This window comes from Ranitomeya imitator, chromosome 1 (assembly GCF_032444005.1).
Source record: "Ranitomeya imitator isolate aRanImi1 chromosome 1, aRanImi1.pri, whole genome shotgun sequence".
Classification (NCBI taxonomy): domain Eukaryota; kingdom Metazoa; phylum Chordata; class Amphibia; order Anura; family Dendrobatidae; genus Ranitomeya; species Ranitomeya imitator.
In genome coordinates, this window is record NC_091282.1 from 808392186 (window position 1) to 808410249 (window position 18064).

The following is an 18064-nucleotide window of genomic DNA, read 5'->3' on the forward strand; positions in this document are numbered from 1 at the left end:
AATACCGCGCGGTGCCCTGCGATTGGCGCGATCGATGCGATCGGCGATCGCGCCAATCCGGGGTGTTCTTGCCGGTGCCTGGCGTTGCCAGGCACCGGACCTAGGATCGAGTACATCGGTACTCGATCCTAGCCTGTGACCTCATTGTTTCAGCCGCTCCGATTGGCTGAAACAATGAGAATGGCTGTGATTGGCTGTTCAGAATTGAACAGCCAATCACAGCGATCGAGAGGGCGGGTGGGCGGCGACAATGCCCTGGATGCCGAGGCCATCTCCCCCCAGGTGAGATGGCGTCGGAATTTTAATGCGATCACCGCGACTTAAGTCGCGGTATCGCATTAAAGGGCAGGACGTACTATCCCGTCAAGGGTCAGATAGGCCCAGGGCACCTCGACGGGATAGTACGTCCAAGGTCACAGAGGGGTTAAAGAGAATCTGCCATGAAAGAAAAATGATTTTTTCTTCAATGTAAAAAATGTAAAAGTACTGATAGATTTTTTTTAATGGTATAAAATAGGATTTATTTTTTTTTAAATTTGACATTTTTCACTTCTAAACACTAGGGGGAGCAGCTGATTATATTTGCAATAAAAACCTGGAATTAGATACGCAAAGTGTATCACACAATGGGATTCGATACGCATAGTGTATCACACAAAACGGGATTAGATATGCAGAACGTATCACGCAGGATAGGATTCGATATACAGAGTATCCCATGATGGGATTAGATACACAGAGCATATCACACAGGATTGGATTCAATACGCAGTGTATAACGCGTTGAGATTAGATGCACGTGGTGCATCACACACTGGGAATGGATGCATGGAATATCACGTGCTGGGATTAGATATAGGGATCAGTGAGCTGTATCACACATGATGAGCATTAGATACTCAGCACTGCGAGCTGTATCACACATGATGAGCATTAGATACTCAGCACTGCGAGCTGTATCACACATGATGAGCATTAGATACTCAGCACTGCGAGCTGTATCACACATGATGAGCATTAGATACTCAGCACTGCGAGCTGTATCACACATGATGAGCATTAGATACTCAGCACTGCGGGCTGTATCACACATGATGAGCATTAGATACTCAGCACTGCGAGCTGTATCACAGCATTAGCTATGAGGCCCTGTGGGTCGTATCATACATGATGGAGATTACATACACGGCACTGTGTGCTGTATCACACATGATGGGATTACATACACGGCACTGTGTGCTGTATCACACATGATGGGATTACATACACGGCACTGAGTGCTGTATCACAGATGGGATTACATACACGGCACTGTGTGCTGTATCATACATGATGGAGATTATATACACGGCACTGTGTGCTGTATCACACATGATGGGATTACATACACGGCACTGTGTGCTGTATCACACATGATGGAGATTATATACACGGCACTGTGTGCTGTATCACACATGATGGGATTACATACACGGCACTGTGTGCTGTATCATACATGATGGAGATTATATACACGGCACTGTGTGCTGTATCACACATGATGGGATTACATACACGGCACTGTGTGCTGTATCACACATGATGGGATTAGATACACGGCACTGTGTGCTGTATCACAGATGGGATTACATACACGGCACTGTGTGCTGTATCATACATGATGGAGATTATATACACGGCACTGTGTGCTGTATCACACATGAAGGAGATTATATACACGGCACTGTGTGCTGTATCACACATGATGGGATTATATACACGGCACTGTGTGCTGTATCACACATGATGGGATTACATACACGGCACTGAGTGCTGTATCACACATGATGGGATTACATACACGGCACTGTGTGCTGTATCACACATGATGGGATTACATACACGGCACTGTGTGCTGTATCACACATGATGGGATTACATACACGGCACTGTGTGCTGTATCATACATGATGGAGATTATATACACGGTACTGTGTGCTGTATCACACATGATGGGATTATATACACGGCACTGTGTGCTGTATCACAGATGGGATTACATACACGGCACTGTGTGCTGTATCATACATGATGGAGATTATATACACGGCACTGTGTGCTGTATCACACATGATGGGATTACATACACGGCACTGTGTGCTGTATCACACATGATGGGATTACATACACGGCACTGTGTGCTGTATCACACATGATGGGATTATATACACGGCACTGTGTGCTGTATCACACATGATGGGATTATATACACGGCACTGTGTGCTGTATCACAGATGGGATTACATACACGGCACTGTGTGCTGTATCATACATGATGGAGATTATATACACGGCACTGTGTGCTGTATCACACATGATGGGATTACATACACGGCACTGTGTGCTGTATCACACATGATGGGATTACATACACGGCACTGTGTGCTGTATCACACATGATGGGATTATATACACGGCACTGTGTGCTGTATCACACATGATGGGATTATATACACGGCACTGTGTGCTGTATCACACATGATGGGATTACATACACGGCACTGTGTGCTGTATCATACATGATGGAGATTATATACACGGCACTGTGTGCTGTATCACACATGATGGAGATTATATACACGGCACTGTGTGATGTATCACACATGATGGGATTACATACACGGCACTGTGTGCTGTATCACACATGATGGGATTAGATACACGGCACTGTGTGCTGTATCACACATGATGGGATTAGATACACGGCACTGTGTGCTGTATCACACATGATGGGATTACATACACGGCACTGTGTGCTGTATCATACATGATGGAGATTACATGCATGGCACTGTGTGCTGTATCACACATGATGGGATTACATACACGGCACTGAGTGCTGTATCATACATGATGGAGATTATATACACGACACTGTGTGCTGTATCACACATGATGGGATTACATACACGGCACTGTGTGCTGTATCACACATGATGGGATTACATACACGGCACTGTGTGCTGTATCACACATGATGGGATTACATACACGGCACTGAGTGCTGTATCACACATGATGGGATTACATACACGGCACTGTGTGCTGTATCACACATGATGGAGATTATATACACGGCACTGTGTGCTGTATCACACATGATGGGATTATATACACGGCACTGTGTGCTGTATCACACATGATGGGATTACATACACGGCACTGTGTGCTGTATCACACATGAAGGAGATTATATACACGGCACTGTGTGCTGTATCACACATGATGGGATTATATACACGGCACTGTGTGCTGTATCACACATGATGGGATTACATACACGGCACTGTGTGCTGTATCACACATGATGGGATTACATACACGGCACTGTGTGCTGTATCATACATGATGGAGATTATATACACGGCACTGTGTGCTGTATCACACATGATGGGATTACATACACGGCACTGTGTGCTGTATCACACATGATGGGATTACATACACGGCACTGTGTGCTGTATCACACATGATGGGATTACATACACGGCACTGTGTGCTGTATCATACATGATGGGATTACATACACGGCACTGTGTGCTGTATCACACATGATGGGATTATATACACGGCACTGTGTGCTGTATCATACATGATGGAGATTATATACACGGCACTGTGTGCTGTATCACACATGATGGGATTACATACACGGCACTGTGTGCTGTATCACACATGATGGGATTACATACACGGCACTGTGTGCTGTATCACACATGATGGGATTACATACACGGCACTGTGTGCTGTATCATACATGATGGGATTATATACACGGCACTGTGTGCTGTATCACACATGATGGGATTAGATACACGGCACTGTGCTGTATCACACATGATGGGATTACATACACGGCACTGTGTGCTGTATCACACATGATGGGATTACATACACGGCACTGTGTGCTGTATCACACATGATGGGATTACATACACGGCACTGTGTGCTGTATCATACATGATGGGATTATATACACGGCACTGTGCTGTATCACACATGATGGGATTACATACACGGCACTGTGTGCTGTATCATACATGATGGAGATTATATACACGGCACTGTGTGCTGTATCACACATGATGGGATTAGATACACGGCACTGTGTGCTGTATCACACATGATGGGATTAGATACACGGCACTGTGTGCTGTATCACACATGATGGGATTAGATACACGGCACTGTGCTGTATCACACATGATGGGATTACATACACGGCACTGTGTGCTGTATCACACATGATGGGATTACATACACGGCACTGTGTGCTGTATCACACATGATGGGATTACATACACGGCACTGTGTGCTGTATCACACATGATGGGATTACATACACGGCACTGTGTGCTGTATCATACATGATGGGATTATATACACGGCACTGTGTGCTGTATCACACATGATAGGATTAGATACACGGCACTGTGCTGTATCACACATGATGGGATTACATACACGGCACTGTGAGCTGTATCACACATGATGGGATTATATACACGGCACTGTGTGCTGTATCACACATGATGGGATTACATACACGGCACTGAGTGCTGTATCATACATGATGGAGATTATATACACGGCACTGTGTGCTGTATCACACATGATGGGATTACATACACGGCACTGAGTGCTGTATCATACATGATGGAGATTATATACACGGCACTGTGTGCTGTATCACACATGATGGGATTACATACACGGCACTGTGTGCTGTATCACACATGATGGGATTACATACACGGCACTGAGTGCTGTATCACACATGATGGGATTACATACACGGCACTGTGTGCTGTATCACACATGATGGGATTACATACACGGCACTGTGTGCTGTATCACACATGTTGGGATTACATACACGGCACTGTGTGCTGTATCACACATGATGGGATTAGATACACGGCACTGTGTGCTGTATCATACATGATGGAGATTATATACACGGCACTGTGTGCTGTATCACACATGATGGGATTAGATACACGGCACTGTGTGCTGTATCACACATGATGGGATTACATACACGGCACTGTGTGCTGTATCACACATGTTGGGATTACATACACGGCACTGTGTGCTGTATCACACATGATGGGATTATATACACGGCACTGTGTGCTGTATCATACATGATGGAGATTATATACACGGCACTGTGTGCTGTATCACACATGATGGGATTAGATACACGGCACTGTGTGCTGTATCACACATGATGGGATTACATACACGGCACTGTGTGCTGTATCATACATGATGGGATTACATACACGGCACTGTGTGCTGTATCACACATGATGGGATTAGATACACGGCACTGTGTGCTGTATCACACATGATGGGATTACATACACGGCACTGTGTGCTGTATCATACATGATGGAGATTATATACACGGCACTGTGTGCTGTATCACACATGATGGGATTAGATACACGGCACTGTGTGCTGTATCACACATGATGGGATTAGATACACGGCACTGTGTGCTGTATCACACATGATGGGATTACATACACGGCACTGTGTGCTGTATCACACATGTTGGGATTACATACACAGCACTGCGTGTCCACAGCAAGCCCATAATATAACATATGCTAGGAGAATCCCAGGGAAATCTGGCCCTATTTGACATCATGAATAAATACTTACTGCCACCACGGATATTGATGGCTAAACTCCCACTGATAACGGTGCATCCTCTGAGATCTTGAGCAGAAGTCACAGAATCTATCACTTTCTCCTCGTTCACGATGCAAACCTTCGGACAAGGACCTTCACATGGTTCACAAGTCAGACTGTATAAACAAGAATTAAGGATTACACGTACAAATCTGTCTCGAGGTAAGAAAAGCTTTACAAAAGTTGGCCATGAGAATTAATATACAATATCGCCATATATTAAATATTTTCTGATCAAAACTCAATGATTATAGCACAAATGAACCTAAATAAATGTGACCCTGTCCAACACACTTCTGTTTGGGGGGCATCTAACTGGATTCATATGCAGTCATTTATCCCCTTCACAACCAATGACGGACATGTACATCTTCGTCCGAGCTGACTTTGATGCAGGCTCACACAACCCGTCCCGCAGACAGGCCCTCCTATGGCTATGTGGGTGGAAAAATAAAAAGGTTATGGCTCTTTGAAGAAGGGGAGGAAAATATGAAAAGGAGGTGAAGGTGTTATTTATCCTATAGATGCTGCCCCGGGCAGATTACAATGTATACATTTGGCCGGTGTGCTTTATACACATCTTCACCTTACATCTTCACCGTAGACACTGTAGCAATCATCTAGAAACCCCAAATAACGCAGAGAATGAGGTACTCACGTGGTAGAGTTGGAGGTGTACCCAGACGGGCACTCCGCTATGCACTCGCCCTTGTGAACGACATACCGCGGGCAGGTGCTATCTGTGGAATTCTGACATTTATTGTGGAGTATCCGGCATTCATTGAAACTGATGCAGCGCCATCCTAGCAAACTGTAGGAGCCTGGTGGGCAAGACTCGACACACCTTCCCTCGTGAAGGAAATTACGACATGCCACACACTTGGTGGGATCGTTCGGTTCCAGGCAGCTCCCCAGGCATTCGCTGTGACAGCATCGATCATCAGATGTACAACCATGGTACTTGCATGCAGCTGGACAAACTGTCAAAAGAAGGAAAAAGAAGGATCGTAAGAAAGGAAAAGGCTCCGATGGCTGATGATGCGTCTGTTCCGTCCTAAGAGTATGAAAGTATCAGGCTAATTGGATGCAAGTGATGGCACTAATGGCCCTGAGCATGAATCACACACACGCGTGGCGGACACATCCATCGTAAACCGTGCGCACGGTCCCCATCCGCCAATAATCCGATCACAGGCTCGTCAGATAGGCGCCCCAAACACTGGGCTTTCAGCTTCTATAGCTTGTCTTATTGAACTCGCAGTTTAGGGATAGCCTTCACCTTTTTGCATTGTATGCTCTCATGTTCAGCAGTGATCCATTAGGAAGGATCCAGCAGTGATCTGTTTTTTTGGTCTGCTCTCGGCTGGATCCGATCTTTAGCACTGAAGCCTAAGAAAAACGGATCCGTTAATCAGCCGTATGTTTTTCTTTTCATTTGTAAAGGATCCGTTTCTGTATCGCTTACTGGATTTGTTCTAATGGATCACAAGGCCTAAGAATATACAAAGTGTGATTTGTAAGACAAGTATATGTACTCCCAAGTGGGTGGCTACTGTGGTTTTTTTAAGATTTAATACAAATAGTCTATGGACGCAGATTCCTGCTGAAGGCACGGAGGACATCCTCATTATTAGGCAGAAAAGCAGAGGCGGTTCTGTTAGTGCTGACAGTGCACATCAGGTCAGTGAGCACAGCAGAGCACAGCGCTGCGCTGCATCTGCTCCAGCTCCTGCCACACTCCACTCCAGGACTCCACGTCCACCACAGTGCCGCCCTTACACGCCACCAATCACCAGGCTGCTGGAAACAGCCCAGCCTGGGATCTGCCCTTCTTCTTTCTCCTCCAAAGCTTCCCTCTACCAGAAAACCTTGATATGCTTGTGGAAAAAGGAACTGCAGGACTTGAATAACCCTTTCAATGCTAGGTGTGGCTAACAAGTGAATGGGGAAGTGCCCAGCACAAATGTTAGTGTACATTGCTGCAGGGCAATAAGGAGCAAGCAATGCCATACAGGAAGGAGCGGCCTGAGAGAAAAGGAAGGCGATACACTAGATTAGGAAGATAGAGGCCCAATGGGGACAGTGAGGGCGAGGCTGTGTGATAGAAGAAATAAATAAGCAGATTTGTACACAGCACGACAAATATGTCAGAATATGGCAGCTCCGCAGCCTGGCACACGTCATCGGATACATTTCTACATACAGATAACACAATGGGGAGGTTTATCAATAGTGTCTAGATACTAGACAAGGAGCAAAATGGACAAGATGCACACGGAGAGATCACGGCAGGCATAAATGTGGGCACACAATACTGTGCACCACGTCTGGAATATTAGTCTGCCACACTACCAGTCCTGGGCACACCAGAAGCCACAGTCCTTTACGCTACGTTCACACGTCGCATTTTGCCGAGTGTATTTTTTATGAACATTAGAAGCTATGAAATATCAGATCGCTCATGGTTGAATTGGAAAACTGAAGCATATCACTTCTTTCAGCATTTTTTTCACCAAAGAAAGCAAAGAGTAGGAACAAAACCCTGCGCTGCTTTATTTATTCATTAATCACGTACTGTAGACAAATGATACATAAAGTCAGCACCAAAAACAGAACACTTTGTAAGCAGCTTTCTTTACTGGCAAAAGAGCAGAAAAAAAGGCCTCCTGTAGGCTGTGCGCACACGAAGGAAAAGAGGTGCAGAATTTTCTGCACAAAATCCACAGCTGCGGAATTGATGCGGATTTTCTGCGGTTTTTGCCACTGCGGATTTTTAACATGGAGGGGTGCAGAAACGCTGCAGATCCGCACAAAAGAAGTGACATGCACTTCTTTGAAATCCGCAGCAATTCCGCAGCTATTTTTTTATCCCATCGATTTACATTATACTATACATCACAGTGTGGATCTGCAGTGTTTCTGCGCAGAAAAATCAGCTGCGGATCCGCAGCAAATCCGCATCGTGTACACATAGCCTAAAGGTACCTTCACACTGGCCAACTTAACAACGATATCGCTAGTGATCCATGACGTTGCAGCGTCCTGGCTAGCGATATCGTCCAGTGTGACAGGCAGCAGCGATCAGGCCCCTGCTGTGCCATCGTTGGTCGGAGCAGAAAGGCCAGAACTTTATTTCGTCGCTGGACTCCCGCAGACATCGCTGAATCGGCGTGTGTGACGCCGATTCAGCGATGTCTTCACTGGTAACCAGGGTAAACATTGGGTTACTAAGCGCAGGACCGCGCTTAGTAACCAGATGTTTACCCTGGTTACCAGCGTAAACGTAAAAAAAAAAAAAAAAAACTACATACTTACATTCCGGTGTCTGTCCCCCGGCGCTGTGCTTCTCTGCACTGTGAGCGCCAGCCAGCCGTAAAGCAGAGCACAGCGGTGACGTCACCGCTGTGCTTTCCGGCCGGCGCTTACACAGTGCAGAGAAGCAGAGCGCCGGAGGACAGACACCGGAATGTAAGTATGTAGTGTTTGGGTTTTTTTACGTTTACACTGGTAACCAGGGTAAACATCGGGTTACTAAGCGCGGCCCTGCGCTTAGTAACCCGATGTTTACCCTGGTTACCAGGGGACTTCGCATAGTTGGTCGCTGGAGAGATGTCTGTGTGACAGCTCTCCAGAGACCACACAGCGACGCTGCAGCGATCGGGATCGTTGTCTAGATCGCTGCAGCGTCGCTAAATGTGACGGTACCTTAACACATCATTTTTGTGGGTTTTGTTTGGCTTGTAAGCAAACTATATGCACTGATAGCCTACTGATGAGCTGCAGTCGGAGTGGCCACTCACTGTCCGTAAGTCACGTCTCTCTCCGAGAGTATGGTCTGATGAACTAAGCTTGGGTGGTACAGTAGTGGACCACCCTTAACGCCAACATCTGGCTGCGGCAGAAAAATACGTTATGGCTAGAGGTCACAATTGGACTTTGTGAGACTTCCCTGCTGCTTTCACACATCAGTTTTTTGCAGTCAGTCACAATCCGGCGAATTTTGAAAAAAAAAAAAAAAAAGGATCCGGCAAACATTGCCGCCGGATCCGTTTATTTTTCATAGACTTGTATTAGGGATGGATTGCGACGGATGGCCTCACGTTTCATCCGTTTTTCGCCGGATCCGTCGAAAATTGTTTTTCCAGCGGCTGGAAAAAACGGACATAGTAACGTTTGTGTCCATCGAAAAATGGACAGCGATGGATCCATCACCGTATGTCTTTTGCTAGACGGATTCAGTTTTTTTTAACTGCTCCGATTTTTTTTTTTTTTTTTAAGATCCAATTAGCTGGATCAGCTAGTCGGATCCGTCGAAAAAATTGTTTTTCACAAACTGCAACGAATCCGGTTTTTTTTTTCAACATTCGACGGATTGTGACTGATGGCAAAAAACTGATGTGTGAAAGCAGCCTAAACAGAAAACTTGGATATAGAGCTCCAACAATGCCATAAACCATAGGTCGTCCATTAGCCATGAAGGTGAGACAAGAAAAAAACTGTATGCCACCCCAACAGAGGCCAGTGACAAGTGACTGGGTCTATATGGCTACATTTGGGAAATGCCCGGCCTTGACCTGTGTGATTGTATTTCACTTTTACAATTATTTCGGATTTACATCCAAATCATAGCGTGAACACAGCTTTAAAATGGGAGTCTTTACTGAAACTGCAGGTAATTTTTGCAAAAAGATTAGAACCATGAGGGTTTTTTCTTCTTTTTATTGCTACAGGTTTATCAAAATTGCAGCAAATGTGTGGCATTAAGACACCACTGGCACAATGGAAGAGGCGATGCAGCAGCACCCAACAGACCTATAGCTAGAAGCTGCTCTGCCTTTGCGCAGAAGGAAAAGAAGAAGAAACCCTGGTTTTCCAGTAATCTGATCGAGGGGCCTCTGACAAGGCTGGTAATTCCAGCCATACTGCATACCAAAGACATGGGTGTCTGACTGTCAATTACAAGATGGAGCCCTCGCTGCAAAGCTCTAAGAAATGAAGCTATTTTACACATGTAGGTTATGGCTACCTGGCTTGTATTTCTACAGAAATGTCAGCGCAATTAGGAGAGGGAAGCCTAACACTGCGGCTCCCGAGCGGCGGGGTGGTCTACTGTTACCGTCCAGCAGCTGGTGGCAGAATGACAGACGGCGGGGTGACCCTAGCGTTGGACTGGTGCTGTTCCTGCTTTATTTCTCCTGGCAGATGATGGTTCCTAGTTGGCGTGGGAGTTTACACAGACGCCATCCCGTCAGTATCAGTCCGCACTGTTTTGACAAGAGGCATGCTAACTCCTACTTTTCCAGGAGGAATAACAGAGGGGCACAAGACAGATTTTTCCCAAAATATTATTTGGAATGGTTATAGGATTTCAAATACAGGTATTTACTTAAAGGGAATCTGTCACCAGGTTTTTGCCACCTTATCGGAGAGCACCATTGTGCAGGGGCTTAGACCATGATTCCAGCAATAGGTCTCTTACAGGCTTGCTTGCTGTGGTTTTGATCAAACTGCTGCCATGTAATCCTGCATCCTTAAAAACTCTTTCTAGCCACACCCCACCACCTGCCTATGCAGAGTGCACACAGAAAACTGCCATTCAGTGATGTGGGCGGGGTTACGCGGAGCTCAGCATTCAGAGAACTGCTAGATCTGCAGCAGAGAAAACACGGATTTTATCAAAACGGCAGCAGGCAGTCCAGTCAGGTACACATTGCAGGAATCAGGGTCTCTGTCCCTACACAACACTGCTCTCAGATGGGGCTTCCTGTATGGCATTCAGAGTTACTGAGGTGCCTTTGTACTGATATATAGGATTTTTGGAGTTCAAGTGCTGAAGCGACCAGTGCTCACCGTCATCAATAGTACACATAAAAGCGCAGTATGTAGGTATATTCACACGGTGCACTCAGAAAAAGGTTTTGGGGGAGAAGGCGGGGGCCTGCAATTTAGCAAAAAATGCATAGTGTGAATTTACCAGCTGAGATGGGATGAAGCATGCGGTAACTTGTTTTCTGTACGATCACTCGGGGGCACTCTCCCTAGAAATATACACTTGTGGGGAACTATGGGAAGGACCTGCCATTATCTATAGGACGGAGAATAGGCACCTTATGGCAGCCTGTCCAGTCCTCCTTCCATCACAGCACATCAGGAAGAGCCAGAGGTCAGTGACAACCTGAAGGAGAACACAGAGGTTCCCTAATGGAGAGACACCAGAAATGGAGGGAGGAGGAAAGAACTTATCACAGCTGCAAACATTCCATGCTTAGAATTGTTGCTTTCTGAAAGGCCAGTAACCCTTTCAGTGTCAGAAGATTGCATGTTTTACAGTAAAGGCTGCTCTCCATTTACTGTATTTTCCTATGCACACTATTGCTCCCTTTTATCAGCCACTTCAGAAGAGGCTCACTGTAGAGAACAGGGACATTACTTTTTCTAGTTCAGAGAAAAGACTGAAGAATTACTTGCTATAGATCACATATGTCAAACTCTGGCCCACAGGGTGACTATATTTGGACCCCCTGTCCCATCCCCAGGCATGCCCTCCGACCTCCATCGCACTCATGTATCGGCATTCTGGAGGCATCATTATCCCTCTGCATCTGACGTCTCAGCGCAGCGGACGCGATGACGTCATTACAATGCGCCAGCTGTACCGTGAGGAGCTTCAGAGCGCTCCCTGATGAGACTGCAAACGAGGAGGGCGAGTATTTTTTTTTCTTTTTACTGTAGAGAAAATTATATATTGTATGGAGGATAATGCAGGGCCCAGTTATACTGTATGGAGGACTTTGTGGGGCCCATTAAACTGTGGGAAAACTATGTTAATCATACAAACAGTATAAAAGGCTAGCAGTCTTCCCACAATTTAATGGGCCGCACAAAGTCTTCCATACAGTATAATAGGCTATGTGGGGTCCCATCATACTGTATGAAGCACTATGTGGTGCCTATTATACTGTATGAAGCACTACATGGGGTACATTATACTGTATGGATGACTATATGGGGCCATTATACTGTATGGAGCACTGTGCGGTGCCTATTATACTGTATGGAACACTGAGCGGTGCCTATTATACTGTATGGAACACTGAGCGGTGCCTATTATACTGTATGGAGCACATACTGTATGGAACCATTATACTGTATAGAGGACTATATGGGGCCATTATACTATATGGAGCACTGTGCGGTGCCTATTATACTGTATGGAGCACTAGGTGGGGCACATACTGTATGGAGGACTATATGGGACCATTATACTGTATGGAGCACTGTGCGGTGCCTATTATACTGTATAGAGCACTATGCGGGGCCCATTATACTGTACGGAGCACTATGCGGTGCCCATTATACTGTATGGCATAGCTCCAAACTGTCCCAGATTCAGTAGAACTGTTGGCAAGTCCCATGTCCCATCACGTCAGAGCTTTTCTCCCACTTCCATAATGTCCTCTCCGACGTCTTCATCACTTCGTAGCACCTCCTCCTCAGGACGGGCCGCTCTCTGCTCAGTGCATAAATTAAATTGTATTATTCACTTCTGCTCCCTTCTGTGATCAAGTCTCCCAGGGACTCGAACTCGCATCTCCATCTCCTAACTAGAGATGAGCAGGACGCACAGATGACGTTGCATCAGCTCTAAGTAATCAAAAGCTGTGGTGGGGATGCTATAAGACATTCACAGCCTCCGGTCCAGATGCCAAGTAGCACTGACTTTCGCGCTGGACCAGAGACCCGTGAATCCATCCACTCATCTCTAGCCCCAACTGTCCCGAATACAGCAGACAATCCCCGATTTGGGTCTACGCCCTGAAGGCTCAGCATCTGCTGAATTTCCCTCACTACCACCACCTCTCTGACATCTCCTCCTGCCGGGGAAGAAATGATAAATGGGCGTGAATTGGGGTGTGACCAGGGGCGTGGATGCATGATCTGTCTCTCAAAAGTTGTGAGGTCTGCTGTATAGAGCACTATGCAGGGCCCATTATACTGTATGAAGCACTATGTGGGGCAATTACACAGTATAGAGCACTATGTGGGGCTATTATATTGTATGAAGCACTATGTGGGGCAATTACACAGTATAGAGCACTATGTGGGGCTATTATATTGTATGGAGCACTATGTGGGGCCATTGTACTGTATGGAGCATTATGTGGGGCCATTATACAGTATGGAGCACTATGTGGAGCCCATTATACAGATTTGAGTACTATGTGGGGTCATTATATTGTATGGAGCACTATGTGGGGCCATTATACTGTAAGGAGGACTGAGGCCTATTATACTTTATGGAGCACTATATCGGGCCTACACTATTACAGTTGGAGAATCACTGATGGGTCAAAATACTTTGCAGGGGGGATTGAGGGAGGGGGGTATAGCAATTTAATCATATCGTTCTTGTGGAGGGTACTCTGGAGGAATTCACTGTGGGGGTATCATACTGTGTTTAGGAGCACTTTTGTTGACATCATACTTTCTCATCTGTATTCAAGGTTTTTTAGCCTTTGTTAGTAAATATCTAAAATAGGCTAATTTTCCATATGCTTTTTACTGCTCCTACATAACATTTTTGCAATATTTTATTCTAAAATTTTGGACGCGAGGACGGGAAGGGGGAAGGATTTTTCGTGTCTTCTTTCCGGCGGGCGCTGCTGGAGAGAGGATGTGAATGGCTGCTTTAGCACCAGATGCAGGGGACAGCGCTTATCTCTAGCGCTGTCTCCTGCACGCTCCGTGTGGTACCCAGTCAGCACACGTGTGCCACACTGATGTACCACGGGAGCACACTGACAATTCCGGTACCGATTTTTCAGGTACCGGAATTATCTGGACGTGTGAGACTGGCCTTAGGCAGTGAACTGGTTCATGCAGCTTTACATGAACACCCGAGCCTTACACTATGGCTGGTCTGAATAACTAAAGCAATTGTTACCATCCACCTCTCGTCTCTCCCCTTTTCCTCATAGTTTGTAAGCTTGCGAGCAGGGCCCTCACTCCTCCTGGTATCCGTTTTAAACTGTGATCTCTGTTATAAGTTGTAAAGCGCTGCAGAATATGTTGGCGCTATATAAATAAAAATTATTATTATTATTATTAAAATCTGTTAATTAAAATGTACTTTGTTCATGGGACAACCCCATTAAGTTTGTTAATTGATTGGCAACACACATTGGAGCAGTGTGCTGTACAGCCAAACAGTTGTGAAACCTAGTCAGGGTTGCCAACTTGACTTTATTTTTTTCTGGACATCCTATTTTTAAAAAAAAAATCACTGACAGACAATATTTTTTTATGGACACATTGGAAAATCATCATAAATCATTATGATTACCAGTGATCCATGCCTGCAATCCATATCTCTGATATGAAGGCATCCGCTGCATTCACTGTAAACTGCAAAATTACTGTTATTGTGAAGTTAAGCAAGCTGATGAAATGATCTCTAAAGGGCCTAAAGTTAAAGAGGCAGATTTCCTTTGTATTTTTAGTAAAAAAAAAAAAAAAAAAAAAAAATAAAAAAATATAATAATAATAATAATAATATATATATTTATTTATTTATTTATTTATTTTTTTTTTTTCATCTTTTACATTCTAAAAAATTACAAAAAGGAAAATGAGCCAATGCAAAAGTTTGGACACCCTTGGAGATTTGTGTGCTCAGATACGTTAACTTTGACCAAGGTTTCTGACCAAGGTTTCTGACCTTAATTAGCTTGTTAGGGTTATGGCTTGTTCATAAAAATGTTTTTTGCAGACTGGGCAAAAAAAGTGGCCTATTTTTACGGACTGTCCTGGAATTTCTGGACAGTTGTCAACCCAGATCCTGGTTCTTGGCTGCAGGGTGGAAAATTTTCTTTTTTTGTTCAGTTTCAGCTGTAAAAAAAAACATTCTGCTAAATACCACAATCCAAAGCTGCTGGAAAATGTGCAAGCCCAGCCTAATTGAAGCTATTAAGGCACCTGTAACTGGGTGCAATGTACACTGCTCAAAAAAATAAAGGGAACATTCAAATAACACATCCTAGATATCTCTGAATGGAATATTCCAGTTGCAAATCTTTATTCATTACATAGTGGAATGTGTTGAGAACAATAAGACATAAAAATGATCACTGTTAATCAAAATGAATATCCCATTGAGGTCTGGATTTGGAATGATGCTCAAAATCAAAGTGGAAAATAAAATTACAGGCTGATCCAACTTCAGTGGAAATGCCTCAAGACAAGGAAAATGATGGTCAGTAGTGTGTGTGGCCCCCACGTGCCTGTATGAACTATGACCAATTCTGAGGCATGGTCCTGATGAGGCGGCGGATGATCTCCTCCAAGTCCTGGACTAAAGCATCCGCCAACTTCTGGACAGTCTGTGGTGCAACATGACATTGGTGGATGGTGCGAGACATGATGTCCCAGATGTGTTCAATCGGATTCAGGTCTGGAGAACGGGTGGGCCAGTCCATAGCTTCAATGCCTTCATCTTGCAGGAACTGCTGACACACCCCACCCACATGAGGTCTGTCATTGTCCTGCATTAGGAGGAACCCAGGGCCACCAGCATATGGTCTCACAAGGGGTCTGAAGATCTCATCTCGGTACTTAATAGCAGTCAGGCTACCTCTGGCGAGCACATGGAGGGCTGTGCGGCCCTCCAAAGAAATACCACCCCACACGATTACTGACCCACTGCCAAACCGATCATGGTGAAGGATGTTGAAGGCAGCAGATGGCTCTCCACGGCGTCTCCAGACTGTCACGTCTGTCACATGTGCTCAGTGTGAACCTGCTTTCATCTGTGAAGAGCACTGGGCGCAAGTGGCAAATTTGCCAATCCTGGTGTTCTGTGGCAAATGCCAAGCGTCCTGCACAGTGTTGGGCTGTGAGCACAAGCCCCATGTTGGTGTATTTTAGTGGTATATACAATAAAGGTTACGTTTTATGCTTAAGCCTAACATTGATACTTGGGAGGAACAGTTCTGTGATTGATATTTTAAATAATCAGTCAGTCAACCCCCTCCATACATTGCTCCAGTCACATACCGCCATAGAAAACACTGCCACACAATACGAAAAAACGTCCAGACCGGTCGTGACCTGGGTTGGAGAGGTTAGCAGAGGATCTGGGCACCTGAATATTGTTGACATACTACATAGTAACATAGTTAGTAAGGCCGAAAAAAGACATTTGTCCATCCAGTTCAGCCTATATTCCATCATAAAAAATACCCAGATCTACGTCCTTCTACAGAACCTAATAATTGTATGATACAATATTGTTCTGCTCCAGGAAGACATCCAGGCCTCTCTTGAACCCCTCGACTGAGTTCGCCATCACCACCTCCTCAGGCAAGCAATTCCAGATTCTCACTGCCCTAACAGTAAAGAATCCTCTTCTATGTTGGTGGAAAAACCTTCTCTCCTCCAGACGCAAAGAATGCCCCCTTGTGCCCGTCACCTTCCTTGGTATAAACAGATCCTCAGCGAGATATTTGTATTGTCCCCTTATATACTTATACATGGTTATTAGATCGCCCCTCAGTCGTCTTTTTTCTAGACTAAATAATCCTAATTTCGCTAATCTATCTGGGTATTGTAGTTCTCCCATCCCCTTTATTAATTTTGTTGCCCTCCTTTGTACTCTCTCTAGTTCCATTATATCCTTCCTGAGCACCGGTGCCCAAAACTGGACACAGTACTCCATGTGCGGTCTAACTAGGGATTTGTACAGAGGCAGTATAATGCTCTCATCATGTGTATCCAGACCTCTTTTAATGCACCCCATGATCCTGTTTGCCTTGGCAGCTGCTGCCTGGCACTGGCTGCTCCAGGTAAGTTTATCATTAACTAGGATCCCCAAGTCCTTCTCCCTGTCAGATTTACCCAGTGGTTTCCCGTTCAGTGTGTAATGGTGATATTGATTCCCTCTTCCCATGTGTATAACCTTACATTTATCATTGTTAAACCTCATCTGCCACCTTTCAGCCCAAGTTTCCAACTTATCCAGATCCATCTGTAGCAGAATACTATCTTCTCTTGTATTAACTGCTTTACATAGTTTTGTATCATCTGCAAATATCGATATTTTACTGTGTAAACCTTCTACCAGATCATTAATGAATATGTTGAAGAGAACAGGTCCCAATACTGACCCCTGCGGTACCCCACTGGTCACAGCGACCCAGTTAGAGACTATACCATTTATAACCACCCTCTGCTTTCTATCACTAAGCCAGTTACTAACCCATTTACACACATTTTCCCCCAGACCAAGCATTCTCATTTTGTGTACCAACCTCTTGTGCGGCACGGT

The 18064-nt window shown here is 45.1% G+C and overlaps 1 protein-coding gene across 1 annotated transcript in view; it reads right to left on the reverse strand.

Annotated features, from left to right (window-relative positions):
* The window catches only part of INSR (insulin receptor), a 172188-nt gene that overhangs the window by 55440 nt on the left and 98684 nt on the right, over positions 1-18064 (reverse strand). Inside the window, exons 3-4 of the mRNA XM_069739150.1 lie at positions 6401-6722; positions 5713-5858 (exon numbers count right to left, since the gene is read on the reverse strand). Coding sequence (XP_069595251.1) covers positions 5713-5858; positions 6401-6722 — 468 coding nt within the window. The remainder of the gene's footprint in view (positions 1-5712; positions 5859-6400; positions 6723-18064) is intronic.